The 19,006-nt window shown below is 36.1% G+C and overlaps 1 protein-coding gene across 2 annotated transcripts; it reads left to right on the top strand.

Moving 5' to 3' along the window:
* The first annotated feature begins 2,005 nt into the window (after positions 1 to 2,005).
* On the top strand, positions 2,006 to 18,929 carry atp8b3 (ATPase phospholipid transporting 8B3). 2 transcript variants are annotated; one of them, XM_048183007.1, is made up of 28 exons: positions 2,006 to 2,232; positions 2,981 to 3,031; positions 3,773 to 3,864; positions 4,043 to 4,156; positions 5,012 to 5,110; positions 5,269 to 5,330; positions 5,453 to 5,525; positions 5,729 to 5,799; positions 6,227 to 6,318; positions 6,437 to 6,595; positions 6,949 to 7,037; positions 7,904 to 8,097; positions 8,196 to 8,404; positions 8,483 to 8,505; positions 8,609 to 8,765; positions 9,766 to 9,954; positions 12,433 to 12,545; positions 12,625 to 12,789; positions 12,895 to 13,006; positions 13,088 to 13,163; positions 14,627 to 14,747; positions 15,074 to 15,260; positions 16,190 to 16,413; positions 16,597 to 16,680; positions 16,769 to 16,993; positions 17,119 to 17,257; positions 18,107 to 18,237; positions 18,323 to 18,929. In XM_048183007.1, exons 2-28 carry the CDS (start codon positions 3,007 to 3,009, stop codon positions 18,488 to 18,490), a joined length of 3,393 nt encoding a protein of 1,130 aa, XP_048038964.1. In that variant the 5' UTR covers positions 2,006 to 2,232; positions 2,981 to 3,006; the 3' UTR covers positions 18,491 to 18,929. The 2 variants fall into 2 exon arrangements, with proteins under 2 accessions (XP_048038964.1, XP_048038963.1); XM_048183006.1 differs by having other exon boundaries at positions 13,085 to 13,163.
* The last annotated feature ends 77 nt before the right edge of the window (positions 18,930 to 19,006 follow it).

Below are 19,006 nucleotides of genomic sequence, written 5' to 3'. Positions count from 1 at the left end.
ATATATAACTGTGATGCTCTACAAAACAACAAGCTTTAAAACGATGAGGGGCCGTATTGAAAAGCCTCTTACAAACACTAGTGAAACAGAAAAACATTAATCAACCTTAGTGAAATTCATTCATATGCATAGCTGAAAAAGACCTATAAACACTAGTAAAATGAAAAACATTGATCAACCTTAGTGAAATTCATTCATACGCATTACTGAAAAAGACTTTCAGTGTGAATGGCTTCCTATACAACTCGTTACGACTATCTGCCATTGCCTAAGAGTTGTTGAGAGTTGAGACGCGCCAAATTAAACGGAAGTGCAGCCACAGCTTCCTCTTCTAGTGAAATTAGCTCTCATCATCTACTGAAATCTTTTCTCATTTCAGTAATGCGCATGAATGAATTTCACTAAGATTGATCAATGTTTTCACTAGTAAGACAGTGTAAGCATCACTGTAAATACTTCTACATCACTCTTGTCAATGTAGTCCATAGTTGCAACAAAAATGTATTTTGACATTATCTAGTGGTTATTTTGGGATAAACACTCTACCCTAACTATAATGTTAACTATATTAGAGTCCACACCAAGGTATACCATTATTGTTCTGTTTATTATAATGTTGTCAACTGCTTTAAATTCTCAAGCTCTTTAAAGTCAGGTAGATTCTGATTTGCTGTCAATGTTTTTATCCTTCAAGTGATTCCACCGATATCGTTCCTCTCTGCTGATTTTAATTTAGGCGCTTTGTAGACCGATCGGCGTGTGACATCGAAGTACTGATTCAAAAGCATATGGAGTCTTCTGCTCTCTAGTCTCGCATAGCCAGACCTTCAGAGTTCAGACTGACGGCAGAAGGTCTGGACTCTATCGCAGCGTTCATTGGCCAAGGACCAACCAAGAGGACGTTTGACTGACATGTAACGCAAACAAACAGTTTGTTTTGTTCCGCATCATGTTTAGGGGCGTGAAAATGTAATGTCGATGTCCCTACAATAACAGACCGACGTGCACCTATAAATTATTAATTCAAGAATGTTGTGCAAGTTTACTGCAACAATGGAGCCGTGAACTTTACATGCTTTTGAAAATCCAGCGTTTAGTTGATCCTGCTAAGCGCTTGTAAACACGACCACCTTCTTCTTCCATGGGGGGAGTTAGCGTCACAGTATTTGTTTCCAGACGGACTGTTAAACAACGCGACACATGGGTCTCCTGGACATCCTATATAATTCAACCAACCAGACGACGACTTCGAAACTCCTGAAGTGTTTCCAGATAAGTGCCATATGTATCAGACGTTCAGCCAACAGTCCGTGGGAGTGATGTCTGAGGCTGAGACTATCTATCGTTATAGTGGACTCTGGATTTCTTTAGCATTTATTTTTGTAAACTATATCGTTTTCGTTATTGTTAAGGCCTGCACACCAATAATGATAACTAAAACGATAATATATTAGCATCTACACCAAACGCACGATAACGTTCTGTTTATTTTAAGCACGCGCTGCAGTTATGTCGTTTACTGCTTTAAATGCTCGAGCTCTTCAAAATCAGGAGGATTCTGATTGGCTGTTGTTCATCAGCTCAAAAGCGATTCGAACAACATCGTTTCTCTGTGCCGTTATCGTTATAATTGTGGTCTGAACTCTGCTATTCTTTTACATTTAGAACGCTATTTAAAACGACATCTTCATCGCTTACACAACTGGTTGTGTCAATAAAATACCAAGGGATTTATTGACAGCAAACACGGATTTTTACAACTATTTGTTTTACGAAATAGCGTTGTGAACTTAAGTCTTATTGCTTAGTTAACTACCTTTCCCATCCTAATTTGCCCCCTTATATGTTCCATTATATTCCCTTCTTTTTTCTCTCCGCTTATTTTCCCACCTGTTCTGCTGCATATCGAGTTCCAGTCCCCTCCTTTCCCTGGTGGAGCGCATTTGCACAAATTCCCCAGTCGTGCATTTGAGAGGGAGGAGATAGGGAGAGGGAGGAGAAAGAGCACGAGAGAATGAGGTTTGAGAGGAGTTTAAACACAACACTAGAGATAAACAGAAGAGCGAAAAAGACATTATTTAACAAATGCGGTAACATATACATGAGACTCAGGGGTTTGTTGGCGCGAGGAACACCTGGAACTGTGATTTACCTGGATGAGACGCTGGGGAGAAGAGCACGGAAAGTGAACCCTTTGGGATCTGTTATCAAGGAACAAAAAACAGTAAGCAGGTGAGGTGTTTTGTGGGTGAAACTCCCCAGTGTTCACAGTTTAGCACTTAGTTTTATTAATCAGGCATGACACTTAGTGTTACTGTGTCTCTTTTTCTTGATGGATTGTATAGTATAGTTAGTTCCCAAAGTCAGGAATGGGACAGGTGATGCAAATTTAGATATTCCTCAGTGTTCACATGCCTCTGAATCTGTTCATAATTCATCACGTGTGCATTTGTCATATACTCCAGGAAAAGGTTCTGTGGTATTAATTTCATGCACCGGGGATGAAATAGTACCGTTTCATTTTATATTTATATACATTTCCTTGATCAATTTAATGGTGTATGTTTGATTATTTATATAATACATTTTAAATATTTTATTAATTTATATTTATTCCTTCATTCATTTAATTTATGTAGTATGTCAGTATATTATAATTATATAATAACTTAAATATTTTTATATTATATATTATTTTTTTATATTTGTATTTAATATTTATAAACAACTATATATTTTGATAAATAAAATGTACAAACATTTTTTTTTTTAAATGCAACTAAATTATATATATTTTTAAATAAATATATTATAACATAAATAAATGAATGCTAGTTGTTTGATGACACTTACTGTCTATTTGTCCCAGGTGAGCATGGAAACAGTCTAATGAATAACAGATTTTATGCAAGTGCCTGTGAGACTGGCCACTGTCAACTGACCTCTGTTAATATGGCTTTCATCCTTCTTTCCACAACAGTCTCAGTCTCTGTGTATTACTCCATCATGGCCGGTAGCAAGAATGAGAGAGGTTGGTTATTACTGACATGCTTTTATCTTTCAAACCACTTATATTATTATTCCTTTATATGCTGAGATTCAACTTGTCCAAAATGAACTGAAAACTAAAATGCATTATATAGTATTCTATAATCTACAATGGCATAGATATCCTACACATTCAAAATTCAGTTTTAGGTTTTCTTGACAAATGGCAAGAGTTAAGACAGACCAACATCTGAGCATTTCCACAAAACTCAGAATATTTTGTGGGTCATTTGTGAGAAGCTTGGATGCATTCTAAAATAATTACAATAGTAATTACAAAATTCTGTAAACCACTCCAGGAAATTATGTATTAAATGCATGCTTTTTATAGAAAATGTCCACAACATGCATTATTAATTATTATTTGATTACCTGATTGGTTGAACCTGATTTAACCTGCCTATTTTACATGCAGTAGAAACAGAAAAGGTCTTTTCTTCTTCTTATTATTATTGCAATAAATATCTAAACCCGGTTTAGTTGTGACGTTTTCCTTCTCTGGGCTGAAGATGAACTAGATCTGGCTGTGTGTTTAGTACTGAGAGGAAAAAAAGAAGTAACCTTTCAAGCACACAATTAAAGCAAGTACGTTGAGTGGGTCTGGAAATCTCTGATGCTAAGAAGAGGCCCAGAATTTGCATTTTTGCAGAATGATTCCTTTCTAACATAGAACACTTTGGATGATGTGATGTTCAATCATCTTTTCTTTACTTTAACCCCTCAGGAGTCAGTTGGGAGGTGCGGGCCAACGGCCATCATTTTCATCAGTCCTGTCGCCGCAAATCTTTCCTCTGTTTCCGCTGGGGGCGCTACGCTGTACGTGAGAAAGCTTTTTGATTCATATTGGCTAGGGAGAAGTAGTTATGGAAGCATTACACAACAATTGATACCTTTGGGCTGCCTTCAGCTTCATATGTTGATGTTTCTAGTGGTGTGAATGCAAGTACCAGTTTTATTCACTGCTTGACAAGTTCCTAATGGGTTTTGTTGCCAGGACAATGTGGTGCGGAGCTACAAATACACCCCACTGACCTTTTTGCCCCTTAACCTGTATGAACAGTTCCAACGAGTGGCGAATCTTTTCTTCCTACTTATTGTGGTCTTGCAGGTTTGTGGAGTTGTTTTTAACCCATCTCTGTGATACAAAGATTCATGCAGCTGAGTTACGTTTAAATACTAAACCCATGAAGAATATTTGACTAGCACTATTTTTCCTATGAATACTGAGTTCAAGGTGGCCGCTCAAGTTCATGATGAATGACACATGCTCTTTTGCAAATAGTGAGTCGAAAACATCTGCTGTTTGAAAAAGACTGGAATGGCTGAAAATGGCAAACACCCTTACAATAAATTAGATGAATGAGAAATCATAAAAAGATCACTTAATTTGTAAAGAGTAAATATTTGAGTTTCAATTGATAAATCTTGGTGTACTTGACAACTTTATTATTGGCAATGATATCCTTTATTCTTGACCCCATTTGAGACTGTATTGGAACTGGCATGATGAATTAGCTCCATACTTCACAATATCTTATATCTTTAATTTTAACCTATTTAATCTTCCCAAAATATGTAAATGAGCCCATATTTTATGCTTACAAATACGCACATGTCTGTAGACTATAAACAGATCCACAGTTCTTCATTGAGTGCAGAATATTAAATATTTCTCATTAATTGTACATGATGTAAAATGTGTTTCTTTGTTTTAAAATGTAATATAAAATTTAAGATTTTGGTGTTTTAATGACTAATGACTTCTGTGTGTGTGTGTGTGTGTGTGTGTGTGTGTGTGTGTGTATATGTATGTGTATGTATGTATGCATGTGTATAATATATAAATTATACACACTTAATAACAATGCATCGTATGTAATTATATAAATACATATGTTTCAATAAGTTTCATAATACAAATGAAAATTTAAGCTGTTTTGAACATCTTTGGTTTCATTTACAGAGTGTTCCTATAATTGCAACCATTCCTTGGTACAGCACAATGATTCCTTTGCTGTTTGTTTTGCTTGTGCGTGGATTTAAAGATCTGGCTACTGACGTGGTGAGTCTTTCAATTCTTGTCAGTCTCTCAACTGATACTTTTAAGCTCCTATCACTTTTATATATAAGTTTGAAGACCAGTAGTATCTCAGTTTTCGGCCATTTTCCCCTCACTCCCACATCTATACAACATACTCCCTCCTCTCCTACGTCTCTCAGGGCCGACGACGCAGTGATGCGCAAATTAACCAGCGCCCATGTGACATTCTCACTCCTGAGGGGTGAGTAATACTGGCCTTGAGATAGTTGAGAACAAAGCTCAGAAACAAAACAAACGCATCATCATCATCATCATCTGAGTTTAGCTGAAATAGTCTTCCTCTCTTGAATTTCTCTTTTGCAGCTTCAAAACTGTTAAGTGGAAAGACGTACGTGTTGGTAACATTCTCCGGATTCATAAGGACCAGGTCATACCTGTGAGTCTGTGCATCTGTGTTTCTAACCCAGCTACAGCAGCCCATAAAAAGTATTTGGACACTTAAATCACACTTAGATATGAATTTCTTTGCACTAGGTTATTTGTAGGGAATGGACGAATTCATTTCCTACCCTCAGGTTAACTACAGACATGTTTAGCTACATTTGACAACCATAAAGTTTCTCCTGTTGGTTATCCCAGGCAGATCTGCTACTCTTGTGCAGCACTGAGCCACACAGCCTTTGCTATGTAGAAACAGCAGACATTGATGGGTAAGAAGTGCATCTCACCCTGGACAGACGTCAGAACTTCTCACAGCAGCTAAACTGATAACCTACTCAGAATGGCATAACACACAAAAATTATAAACAAAAATGGTCACTGTGATATTCAAAGCAGTTCTATATACTGTTGATTCTTATATTATAACGAAAAAAAACTCGATACATGTTGTGGAAAATTAGCTCTAATGCTAATGTAGCATGGTTTCACTGTATTATTCAGCTGTTTGGGCTAAACTACTCAAAATGACATCACAAAAAAAAAAAAAGATAAACAAATGGTCACTGTGATATTCAGCAGTTCTATAAACTGTTGTTTGTAATGAACTTGTATGTTATGGTGAAAAACCCTTCAAATATATAAATGTTGTGGAAAATGTGGCATCATGGTTTCACTGTATTATTCTGCTGTTTGCAGAGAAACCAACTTGAAGTTTCGCCAGGCTCTGACTGTAACCCATACTGAGCTGAATGGAGATTCAGCTAAGCAAAACCTGGGAGCTTTTGATGGTTTGTATGGACCCTTTGGGCAAACATTGGAGTCATTCATTCGTAGTGACCAAAAGATAAGCTTTCTATTCATTTCTTTTACCCTTGGAACTTTCGTTCTCTCTCTTTCTTACCTTAGGTATTGTGTGGTGTGAGGAACCAAATGGTAACCTGCATTCTTTCAAAGGTGAGTTACATTGGAAAGGAGAGCGCCACCTTCTGGACACAGACCACCTGCTCCTCCGAGGAACTGTACTGCGAAACACAGACACAGCCTATGGACTGGCTATATACACGGGTAAGTCAAATTTGTGATATTAAAATGAATGTTGACTACTGGTGGAAATGTATGGAACCGCTAAAAAGGGCATGGTGATGTAAAAAAATATGTCAATGCTTTTGCAATCTCTCGCCAATATTTTGCATTGCCTTGAGAAACCTTCGCTCAAAAAACTTTTGAGTTCTTTGCGAGTGAACGCAAAGTTTCTTAGGTGAAAGCAAACTTTTGCGAGAGAATGCAAAAGCATTTAAAATGTTTTTGTTTTTTTTCCTCCCATCTCATATTTTTTCCATCATCATGTCCCTTAAGGGATTCCGTAGAAATAGCCTAAGACGGATGAAAAATTAAATGTATTTCTTTGACCTCAACAGGCTCGGATAGTAAAATTCTGCAAAACTGTGGCCGTCTGAAACTGAAGAAAACTCGGGTGGAAATATTACTAAATAAAACCGTGTTGGTGGTAAGAGAGAGGAAGAAACTTTGAGGGTCTTAGTTGATATAGTTTCTATATTTTATAATTTAAGTTTCTATATCAACTATTATCTAACATAAAATTGGCCTAGCGTGAATAGTAGCTTGCTTTAAGTGCATCGAATGTATGTAATCACCCCTATATAGAACAATTAAAATCAGATGTAAATATCATATCATATTTTTACATAATCAGTTATTCGATTAATTGTAGTAAGAAATACTTAAACTAATTTACCAAAAATATAAGTGGGAAGACATTTAAATAATCTCCATTCCATTTTCTAATTTAAATTTGCAATGTTGTTTCCCTTTCTGTTTATATAAACCGTATAAATATTACTAAATGCTAATATTCCAAATACTAAAATAAATTAAATGTTTGTTTCTGGAAAGAAACTAAAAAACACATAGTTTTAGGGGTTTCACATGCCACAAATTTTGATAACAAGAATGCAAAATTGTATTTTTATGTATGTTTTTAGTATTTTGCAATATTTGATATTTAGTTTGACCACCTGAGATTGACAAACCAATATTATTTATGAATTTTACTGACCATTTGTTGAAAAAGAAAGAGGGGAAGAATAAAAATATTATTATTATTATTATTATTATTTTTAACAATTGTTTTATTTTTTTAATAATATATATTTATTTATTTTATTTATAATATTTTATTTATTTAATTTTTAATAATAATACAATATTTCTTTTATTTAATATTTTCTGTCAGTACAGTTAATAAAGAAACATAACTTTAACATTAACACACATGTCTTCTTTATAAATGTTTCTCATCATGGATCTGTCTGTAAAAGTTCCCTACCTAAATCACTGTTTATCATGTTTCAGATTCTGCTCTTCATGCTGACAGCGGCTCTCCTGCTGGCTGTGGGCGCGGGGGTTTTTGAGTATAGGGTTTCCCCTCGGTACGAAGTTGTCTCTGCCTTGCAGCGTGACTCCTCTCCTGCCTACCTGGGCTTCCTCACCTTCTGGGGCTACATCATTTTGCTGAGTCCTTCTATGCCCATGTCTCTCTATATAACGTAACGGCGGCTCTCCATATTCTCATGACGCCTTCCTTTGAGATTTAGATCCTTTTATCTCTGAATAGTTTGCTCACTGATTCATTGTCCCACTCCAGATTTGAATTGATCCACATGGTGCACTGTCTCCTGATTGGCTGGGATGTTGAGATGTACTGGGAGCACAATAACAGCCCTGCTCAGGCCCGCACAACCAGCCTGAATGAGGAATTGGGTCAGGTGGGCCACCTGCTCAGCGACAAGACCGGCACTCTCACGCAAAACCATCTGCTTTTTCGCCAGTGCTTCATCGCCGGACATGTTTACGGTCCGTCAATTTCTCTGATGCTCTTTTCAGCGTTCTGTGTTTTAAAATGTCAATAATGACAAGTGTCTGTTTGTTCAGGTGACATCGCAGGGGAATTAAAGGTAGGATTTAAGACATTAATTTATTCCTGTTTTAATCCACTGATCCAGACTAATAGAACACATCACGCATTTATTTCTAAAGCTATTTTATTTCTGTGTCAAGCCGCTAGATTTAAGCTGGAACCGGTTTTCCTGTGGTGGACTGAAGTTTTCCGACCAGCGGTTGGTGGACAAGCTGCGTGAACGGAGCAGCCCTGAGTGCCAGGAGTTCTTCACCGCTCTGGCCCTTTGCCACACTGTCATGAGCGAATGGAAGGATGGTTAGTTGAAATGCCACTTATTCTGCCATTATCACCATTTATCACAGCATTGTATTTGTTAGAGTTAAGGAAGGTGAAATTATGAAAATATGGCTACAAGATGTAATTACGGGGGCAGCAATAAAATAGATTTTATTAGAATAAAACAACTTTTGACCACTTGGGGGCCCCAAAGTGTACATAGATCATCAGGATTGGTCGCAGTGCAAAAGCATCACACATTTGGCTTCATTTCCTGTTTGGTCTAAAGAATTGGTTATTGATCATGCAGTTTAAAAGTTATCAGCAAAAACATAATTACTGTTTGAAAGTTTGGGGTCATTGTGGAAGTCTCTTATGCACATCAAGGCTGCATTATTTTTTTTCTTCAAAAATACAGTAAAAACAGTAATATTGTGAAATATTTTTACAATTTAAAAGAACTGTTTTCTAACTGTTTTAAAATGTAATTTATTCCTGTGATGTGATGCAAAGCTGAATTTTCAGCATAATTATGCCAGTCTTCAGTGTCACATGATCCTTAAGAAATCATTCTAATATGCTGTTTTGCTGCTTAATAAACATTTATTATCATCAATGTTGAAAATGGTTTTTGTGGAAACCATGATGCATTTTTTTTTTTTTTTTTTTTTTTTGGATGAATTGAAAGTTCAAAATAGCAAGTATTTAAATTAGAAATCTTTCATAACATTACATATGTCTTTACTGTCACTTTTAATCAATGTGTCCTTGCTGAATAAACATATTAATTGCTTCAAAATCAAAACTTACTTACCCCAAACTTTTAAACAGTATTGTAACATTCAAGCTGTTGTGGTGCCGGAGGCTTTAAAAACTTCAAAACTGCTGCCTTTTTTATTTTTATTTGTTACCTTAAACCAGTCAGAAGAAGAACAAGAAGAAAATTAACAAATACAGTAGGTGACTACTACATTGCTCTATAACAATTGTAAAATCGAAAGACATGACAAAAAAAGTCAATTGTGTTTTGTGAATACAGGTTTACCTCATTACCAGGCTGCTTCTCCAGATGAGGAAGCTCTGGTCTGTGCTGCGCGGGAGCTCGGTTGGGTGTTTCTGACTCGCACACGTGAGACTCTAACCATCAGCGAGATGGGCCTCACACGAAACTATCAGCTCCTGGCCCTTTTGGACTTTACCAGCAAGAGGAGACGCATGTCAGTGCTGGGTGAGTTTCAGCAACTGCTCTTAAATGGATAGTTCACCCTAAAATGAATATTCTGTCATCATTTCATTCCAAAAACGTATGACTTGCTTTCTTCAGTGGAAAATAAAAGAAGAAATTGTTTTTGTCCTTACAATGAATGCCAGTAGAGTGCCAAATAACATTGATTGATTGGACCACATTGTGTTTCTTTATATCTGTAAAAAAAAAAAAAAAAAGAAAGAAAAGAAAGAAAAAAAAGAAAAGTTTAAAGTTAAAACCCAAAATATACTTAAGTTATGACGTGAACTCTTAGCGTTCACATACAGGTGCTGGTCATATAATTAGAATATTGTGAAAAAGTTCATTTTTTTTATTGTAAATTATTTTAAAAAAATGAAACTTTCATTTATACTAGATTCCCTACATGTAAAGTAAAACATTTCAAAAGTTTTTTTTTTTTTAAATTTTGATGATTAGAGCATACAGCTCATGAAAGTCCAAAATCCAGTATCTCAAAATATTAGAATATTTACATTTGAGTTTCGTTAAATGACCATCCCTACAGTATAAATTCCGGGTATCTCTTGTTCTTTGAAACCACACTAATGGAGAAGACTGCTGACTTGGCAATGGTCCAGGAGACAATCATTGACACCCTCCACAAAGAGAGTACGTGACAGAAGGTCATTACTGAATGGGATGGCTGTTTACAGAGTGATGTATCAAAGCATATTAAATGCAAAGTTGACTGGAAGGAAGAAATTGGGTAGGCAAAGGTGCACAAACAACAGGGATGACCACAAGCTTGAGAATACTGTCAAGTAAAGCCGATTCAAACACTTGGGAGAGCTTCACAATGAGTCAAATGAAGCCGGAGTCAGCGCATCAAGAGTCACCACACTCAGACATCTTCAGGAAAAGGACTACCAAGCCACTTCTGAAACAGAAACAACGTCGGAAGCATCTTACCTGGGCTAAGGAGAAAAAGAACTGGACAGTGAACAGTGGTCGAAAATCCTCTTTTCAGATAAAAGTAAATTTTGCATTTCATGTTGAAATCATGGTCCCAGAGTCTGAAGGAAGCCTGGAGAGGCTTGAAGTCTAGTGTGAAGTTTCTGAAGTCAGTAATGATTTGGGGGGCTGTGACGTCTGCTGGTGTTGGTCCATTGTGTCTGATCAAATGCAAAGTCAATGCAGCCATCTTCCAGGAGATTTTGGAGCACTTTATGCTTCCATCTGCTGACAAGCTTTATGGAGATGCTGATTTCCTTTTCCAGCAGGACTTTAGCACCTGCCCACAGTGCAAAAACCACTTCCAAGTGGTTTGCTGACCATGATATTACTGTGTTTCATTGGCTAGCCAACATGCCTGACTCCTGAATCTATGGGATATTTTCAAGAGAAAGATGAGAAACAGTCGATCCAACAATAGTCAATAGTGCCTCAGCAGTGCCACAGGCTGATCACTTCCATGCCACACTTCACTGATGCTGTAATTTGTGCTAGGAGCAAGTCATTTGCTGTAATATGTGCTGCCGACCAAGTATTGAGTGTACAAATGAACATACTTTAAAGAACTTGAACTTTACTGTTTTGAAAATCCATTTTTTGATTGATCTTAGGAAATATTCTAATATTTTGAGATACTGGATTTTGGACTTTCATGAGCTGTACGCTCTAATCATCAAAATTAAAAAAAAAAAAAACTTTTGAAATGTTTTACTTTACATGTAGGGAATCTAGAATATATGAAAGTTTCATTTTTAAAAATAATTTACAATAAAAAAAATGAACTTTTTCATGATATTCTAATTATATGACCAGCACCTGTATAGCCGAACATGTACCCTTTCAAAGTATACTCCATTTGATAGCGTCCGCTGAACACATGCGCACTAGAAAGATTCATCAGTGTCCAATGTCTGAGCTATTTCTCTCCAGAAAGTATTAGCGATAAAAATGTCTTTGTACTAGTTTAAGTTGGAGTTGTGTGTTTTTCTTAACCCCTTCACACAAGCGCTCTTTAACACAAACGCATATTGTTGCTGTCTGAACACAACTTCATGAAAACGCGTAACTATTTTACGAGTTGGCAATTACATATGAATTAGTACGAGAAAAAAGATGAGCATGAAGGTCCACCCATAAACCTTACCGTCAGTGGGGCGTTGGCAGATCATACAAAAACGTTCCTATGAGATTGTACAAATTTGCCACCAATTTGCCAAACTGTAAAATAGTATAGTGTGTTGGCCGTCTCCAGTAGTTTGCTGTTGTTCTGTCTCTTCTGTTTCTTTTTCGACTGTGAAATAACTGTCTGGTCCACCTTGTGGACAAATTAATTGGTGCCAAAAAATTCAAGGCACATATGTGAGCTGAGTGTACAGTACAGGTGGATGAAAATCCGCAAATTTACATTATGAGCACAGTACACATACCCTTGCGTACACCTAAAAATCGAAGTATTCTTTGGGCTTAACTGTATGGGTGTGTGTGTAGTGCGGGACCCTGGAGGACGGTTGAAGCTGTACTGTAAAGGTGCAGATATTGTCATTCTGGAGAGGCTTCAGAGGGACTGGCCACTTCAGGAGAGTACAGAGAGAGCACTAGAGGTGAGGTGACTTTGAGGAAACGTGGTTGAGTAAGAGCTTACGTACGACGCAGTTGTTCATGTGTTTGGATGTGTGGCAGCTGTTTGCTCAGGGCTGTCTGAGGACTCTGTGTGTGGCGGTGCGCTCGGTTCCTGAAGCCCTGTGGACGGAGTGGAGCCGCGCCCTCAGTCAGGCGGGCACATCGATGGGTAACCAGGAGACCGTGCTCGAAGACATATATGATCAAATGGAAAAAGACTTAACGGTACTCAGAGGGAGTTATTATGAAACAAATCTGTCCCTGGAGTCAACTTAAGGCAAATGATCAAATGAATGTTGCGTTCTGTTATAAAACAATCCTTTTATGTAGCTGTTGGGCGTGACTGCCATTGAGGATCGTCTCCAGGAAGGTGTGCCCGAGACCATCGCAACCCTGCGGAGGGCGGGGGTGAAGGTGTGGGTGCTGACCGGAGACAAAACAGGTGCTGTGTTTTAACATATAAGTTGGTTTGAAGAAGCAAAATGAAAAGAAATTTATGTTGTCTGCTACTTCTTACCAGCAGAAACGGCTGTGAATGTGGGATATGCGTGCAAACTGATGGATCCAGACACTGTCCTGATTCAAGGGGAGGAGCTTAGGTCAGAAAATAGATTAGCATAATAGAAATGTTAATGATATGACTGAGCTTTTGTCCTAATCAGCTGTGACTGTGACAAGCATCATGCGACAAGACAAATGCTACATCACAATTTGCAAACTAGCTAAATAGTGAGCAAAATTTGTATTAGTTTGGCCCACATCATAATTTTTTGAAAATGGTATGCTAAACTTTTTTTTATTGTACCATGTGTAATGTGTAATGTGGTAATAATAATAATTAATACAATTTATTATTTTAACTAATAAAATTAACAAAATCATTAATTTATGTATAATTATATCAAGTAATAAGTATTAATGAATTTTATTAATAAATGTAATAATTAAATGTTGTTATTATTATAATAATTTAAATATATTACAACAATAATTATTAAAAATGATAAATAATTAAAAAAATACAAATAATTAAAAATGAAATAACATTAAATATTAAACATATAAATATTAACGCAATATTATGACTCATACTTTTTGTAGATACTTTCTTTATTTCGAGCAACTAAAAAAAAACACATTTAATAAAATAAATTTGCATGTATCCAAAGAGATATATATATATACATGCAAATTTATTTTATTTATTTATTTATTTTTAAATATATATATCAAGATTTATATATATATATATATATATATATATATATATATATATATATATATATATATATATATATATATATAACATACATGTTTACAAAATATGGTACATGTTTCTATGATCATTTCAATAAATAAATCATATTATATCAGCTTGAAACGGAGTGGGAAGAAGAAAACTTATTTAATCCCACCCCCATCTCTCATTCAAAAACATGACACACAAAGCATACAAACTCAATACAATACTCAGGCTGTTTCCAAAATCGCATACTGTAGGAGTAGGTACTTCTTTTGAATTACTTTGCAACAATTAAAAAAAGGTATGTTTGGTGTGGTATGATTTCATTCAGACCTACTACATTCACCATGTTGTCACTGTCATGTGGCCAACCAGCGTAATTTGTCTAATTTCACTGCATTTCATTGACAACTCTCCTGTGGGTTAATAAATTGTCCTCTGGAGGTGCACTTCAGAATATCGGCTGAAGTAGCAAGTCATCAAGGTACTTTTCGGCTACTGTTTTATGAATGCTGTGAATTCGGACATATTGCATATACTATTATATTAGGGAAGAATGCAATTTCGGATGCAGCCTGAAAGTGTGTGTGCTACCTGTCACAAGTTAAGCATATAGTAGAAGTATGCAAACTGATTTACAACCAATTGGCCATTTTGCTTGCTTTCTATTTTTTTGTCACGTCACACTAGATATACACCCACAGTGACATTTCCTTGGTCCACGATAATGCCAATATAGCTGTCTATTAAGCATCGAATATGTTCTGATACACATACACGTTGTATATAACACAACATGACTATTGTCATCATCTCCAGGCAGCTTCTAGAGTCTCCTTCTCCAGATGTTCGTGTCATGTCTAAAGAGACAGAGGTTTGGACCACAGACAAGAGAGCAGTGAAGAGCAAAGCTGCGCTAGTCATCTCGGGTCCTGAACTGGTGAGCATTTAAAGTCAGTGAGATCAAAACAAAAAAAGAAATTAATACTTTTGTTAAGCAAGAATGCATTAAATTGATCAAAAGTGACAAAAAAGGACTAGATAGAAGACAGTAGTAAATTTTTATTCATCAAAGAATCCAAATATGAAATGTTTCTTGAGCATCAAATCAGCATATTAGAATGATTTCTGAAGTATCACGTGACACTAAAAACTGGAGTAATGATGCAGAAAATTCATTAACGTATATTAACATAGAAAACCATTATTTTAAATTGCAATAATATCTCACAATATGTGTTACTATCTGTTTTCTGTACATTACAGTTAGATTTGACCAAAACGCCAGAATGGGGGGCGAAGTTTGTTGCTCTCTCCGATCAGTGCCAATCTGTGCTGTGCTGCCGCGTGACACCGGCACAAAAGGCCGAAGTGGTCGAGATGGTCAGGAAGCATTCGACTTCGATTACCATGGCAATAGGAGATGGCGCCAATGACGTGAACATGATCAAGAGTGAGAAATTCACTGTTTGATCAAAACAGTTAAAGGATTAGTTCACTTTCAAATGAAAATTACCCCAAGCTTTACTAACCCTCAAGCCATCCTAGGTCTATATGACTTTCTTCTTTCTGATGAACACAATCAGAGAAATATTAATAAATATCCTGACGTATCCAAGCTTTATAATGGCAGTAAACAGGGTTCAAGAGTACGAGCTGAAGAAAGTGCTTCCATCCACATCTATCCATCATAAACATACTCCACACGGCTCCGGGGTGTTAATAAAGGCCTTCTGAAGTGAAGCAATGCGTTTGTGTAAAAAAAAAAAAAAAACATATTTAACTAGTTATGAAGTAAAATATCTAGCTTCCGCCAGATCACCTTCTGTATTCAAGTTACGAAGAAAGTGTAAACTGGCATCACGTCAGTTAAGCTTTTTTCGTAAGTTGAATAGGTAAGGTGTAGAACGTAGCGTAAGCTTTTTGAACTGCAAGAGTTTTACACTTTCTTCATTGAATACGGAAGGCGGTCTGGTGGAAGCTAGATATTTTACTTCATAACTTGTTAAATATGGATATATTTTTTTTACCTTTCAGAAGGCCTTTATTAACCCCCCCCCCGGAGCCGTGTAAATTACATGTTTATGATGGATGAATGTGGATGGAAGAACTTTCTTCAGCTCATGCCCGTGACCTCTGTTCATTGCCATTATAAAGCTTGGATGCGTCAGAGTATTATATTATTAATATTTCTCTGATTGTGTTCATCAATAAGAAGAAAGTCATATACACCTAGGATGGCTTGAGGGTGAGTGAATCATGAGGTAATTTATATTTGAAAGTGAATTAATCCTTAAACTATTTTAATGCATTATTTGTTAGTTCACAGCTAAATAAATCAAATTCGCACATTGCTAATAAATAATCTCTGATATTCATCAGCTGCACATATTGGCGTGGGTCTTTGCGGTGTGGAGGGAAGTCAGGCAGTGCAGAATGCAGATTTCGCTTTGGCGCAGTTCAGCTTCCTCCGCAGGCTGCTGCTGGTGCACGGGCACTGGTCCTACTATCGCATCTGCATCCTTCTGCGCTATTTCCTCTACAAAACCACTGCTTTTGCTCTGGTGCACATCTGGTACAGTTTCTACAATGGCTTCAGCGCTCAGGTATAGAGTAACTAGGTCACTTAATCCACTTTACACCCACCAACCCTAACCGCACTGAGAAAATATCTGCTATTACAGTCAAACTGAGATATGTTCGAGATTAAATCAGCGTGCTGTTTTGTTTCTCTGATAATAAATGACACGAGTAGCTTATTTTGCTGCATCTTCTGCTCTCTTTTCCAGCCAATGTACGAGAGCTGGTTTATTAGCCTCTACACAACATTGTACACATCTCTGCCTATACAGTGCATGGGCTTTTTTGAACAGGTAAGCCAAATACTGAGCATTTTGACCAATTACAACAAATCCAAAAGCTGATCTGTCAGTCTGTCCATTTACATTGACTCTGGGATAGGACGTGAGTGCCAAGAGCTGTCTGCGTTGGCCGGAGATCTACTCGATTGGACACAAGAAGCAGCTTTTCAATCCTTTTGTTCTGGCCGTTACACTCCTCTACTCCTTCTACACCTCCATCATCCTCTTCTTCGTACCTATGGGAATATTACAGTACTCTGCTCTCGATTATCAGACCTTGGCCATTACGGTGGAAACGTCTGTGGTGCTCACCACCACCATCGAGGTAATTAGAAGGCATAAGCAAAGGCTGCAATATTTGCATTAGAAACAATTATAGAGAAAACACCTGTGAAAATTGTGTTCTTTTTTTTTTTTTTTTTTTTTTTTTTTTGTGTCTGTCGGTTTTAGGTTATTCTATATACAAAATTCTGGACCAAGTGGAATATTGCAGCAGTCATCTTTAGTTTAGCGGTGTTCTTTTTGTCCACACTGGCTCTCCATAGCGCTCGTCTCTTCACTGCCTCACCTAAAGACTACTTTTTCCTGGGTAATCATGTCTGTAAACTGATCATTATTCATATAAATTGCATATCTCTAGATGAAGAGACAAAATACCTATTTAATCAAGTAGTAAACTTTCTATATATCTGGTTTTTTTTTTTGGAAACAGCAATTGCGAAGAGCCATTTTAGCTGCTATTTTTATTTATCATTTTATATATATATATATATATATATATATATATATATATATATATATATATATATATATATATATATATATATATATATATTATTATATATTTTTTTTTTTTTTTTATATATATGTAGAATTTAGAATAACAAAAATGTGTATTTCTATATGATTTTAGTTGTTGCCATGACTTATCCAGTAATTGCAAATGACTGGAAAGGTTTTTAAAAATAATAATATAGATTTTAAAAATAACTTTAACTGATTAAATAATTTTGAACTGAGAATCAATATTAGAAAAATTATTTTTAATGAAAATTTAAAAAATATTTATATAAATGAATATGAATGATTATTTACCTTATATATATATATATATATATATTAGTTTTAACAGATTTAATATTTTATTTCTAGATTAACTGAGAATGAATATTAGAAAAAAATATTATTAGCCTTATTTATATTATAAATTTATTTAAAATATTTTATCAGTTTCGAAATTCTTTGAAATTTCCATGTTTTTCATGTGAACCCTTCCTCACATTTTTGCACGATTCTAGATGAAAACACATTTATGTAGGCCACCAGAGGGCAGTGTAAAAAGACTGTTTAGTTGTAAAATGTAAGAATATAAGAAGTCTTTATAGTGAATTTCTGAAATGTTGAACCCCCATTGAATACCTGAATCTTGAATTTTCAGGAGCATCACCAAATGCTTTCAGTACCCCTGAGGTTTGGCTGACCATATTTGTGACCACCTTTGTTGCTGTCCTCCCCTCAATAACCATAAGAGCCTTAGGGGTTGTGCTAACAAACCCTGACAAACATAAGGTTGATCCTTACTTTGTCTAATTAACATATATTACATGTCGTGTTATTGATTATGCTCACCGTATTTTCCTTTTTACACATGTAGATACACAGTTCAAAGAATGAGTCTGTTGAGCTGCAGTCGTGGTTTCAGAGAGGCACCTTTCAGCGTCGTTCATCCTATGCAGTGTCCCAAGGGAAAGGCTTTGGAAAGTTAATCACCACAGGAGTTGGGCTTCCCTCTGCAGCGCCCCAAAAGACTGGAGAGTTATAGCAGATGGTCTGAAGAAAGAATCTCCACAGGGTTCACATAGAGAAATGAATAGTGGTGATGTATCATGCTAGCATCTTCAGTGTGTTTTGTCACACACTAAAAATGTGACAGAAATGTGAGTAGCAATTATTGTAACCAAAGTACTGTGGTCCACAAGCATGGGGTTTTTGGTGCATTTCCAAAATGGAGGTCCAGCATATACCTAATCCAATTGATTGCAACCATTTTGCCAATATAACATCTTTTGTACATTTTGGGTTGGGTTTGTACATTTTAAAAAGTTGTAAAGCATTTTTGTCTTAGTACCGTGAGCATGATAGAGCCAAACAGATGATTGGGTAAATCCCATGATCTTTAGTTTTGTAATATTTGGTCTTTAAAATATACTTGTATTTTTTTGTATAAAGAGATTTTACAAATAAATATATTTAATTGAAAATGTACTCTTTTTCTGTTTATTGCTGCAAACAAATCCAGGCTAGATAAATAATCAGACAATAGCGTGAAAATGTTCAA

The sequence above is a fragment of the Megalobrama amblycephala genome, linkage group LG2, assembly GCF_018812025.1.
Source record: "Megalobrama amblycephala isolate DHTTF-2021 linkage group LG2, ASM1881202v1, whole genome shotgun sequence".
Taxonomy (NCBI): Eukaryota; Metazoa; Chordata; class Actinopteri; order Cypriniformes; family Xenocyprididae; genus Megalobrama; species Megalobrama amblycephala.
The sequence above is the reverse complement of the archived record's forward strand: the minus strand, read 5'-3'. Positions and strand labels throughout refer to the sequence as shown.

What these genes read in the sequence shown, in the direction of transcription:
- atp8b3 (XM_048183006.1), top strand. Translation starts at nt 3,007, where the DNA reads ATGGCCGGTAGCAAGAATGAGAGAG. An exon ending in TCCGCTGGGGGCGCTACGCT is followed by an intron (nt 3,865 to 4,042) that starts GTACGTGAGAAA and finishes TTTTGTTGCCAG; the next exon opens with GACAATGTGGTGCGGAGCTA. An exon ending in TACTTATTGTGGTCTTGCAG is followed by an intron (nt 4,157 to 5,011) that starts GTTTGTGGAGTT and finishes TTTCATTTACAG; the next exon opens with AGTGTTCCTATAATTGCAAC.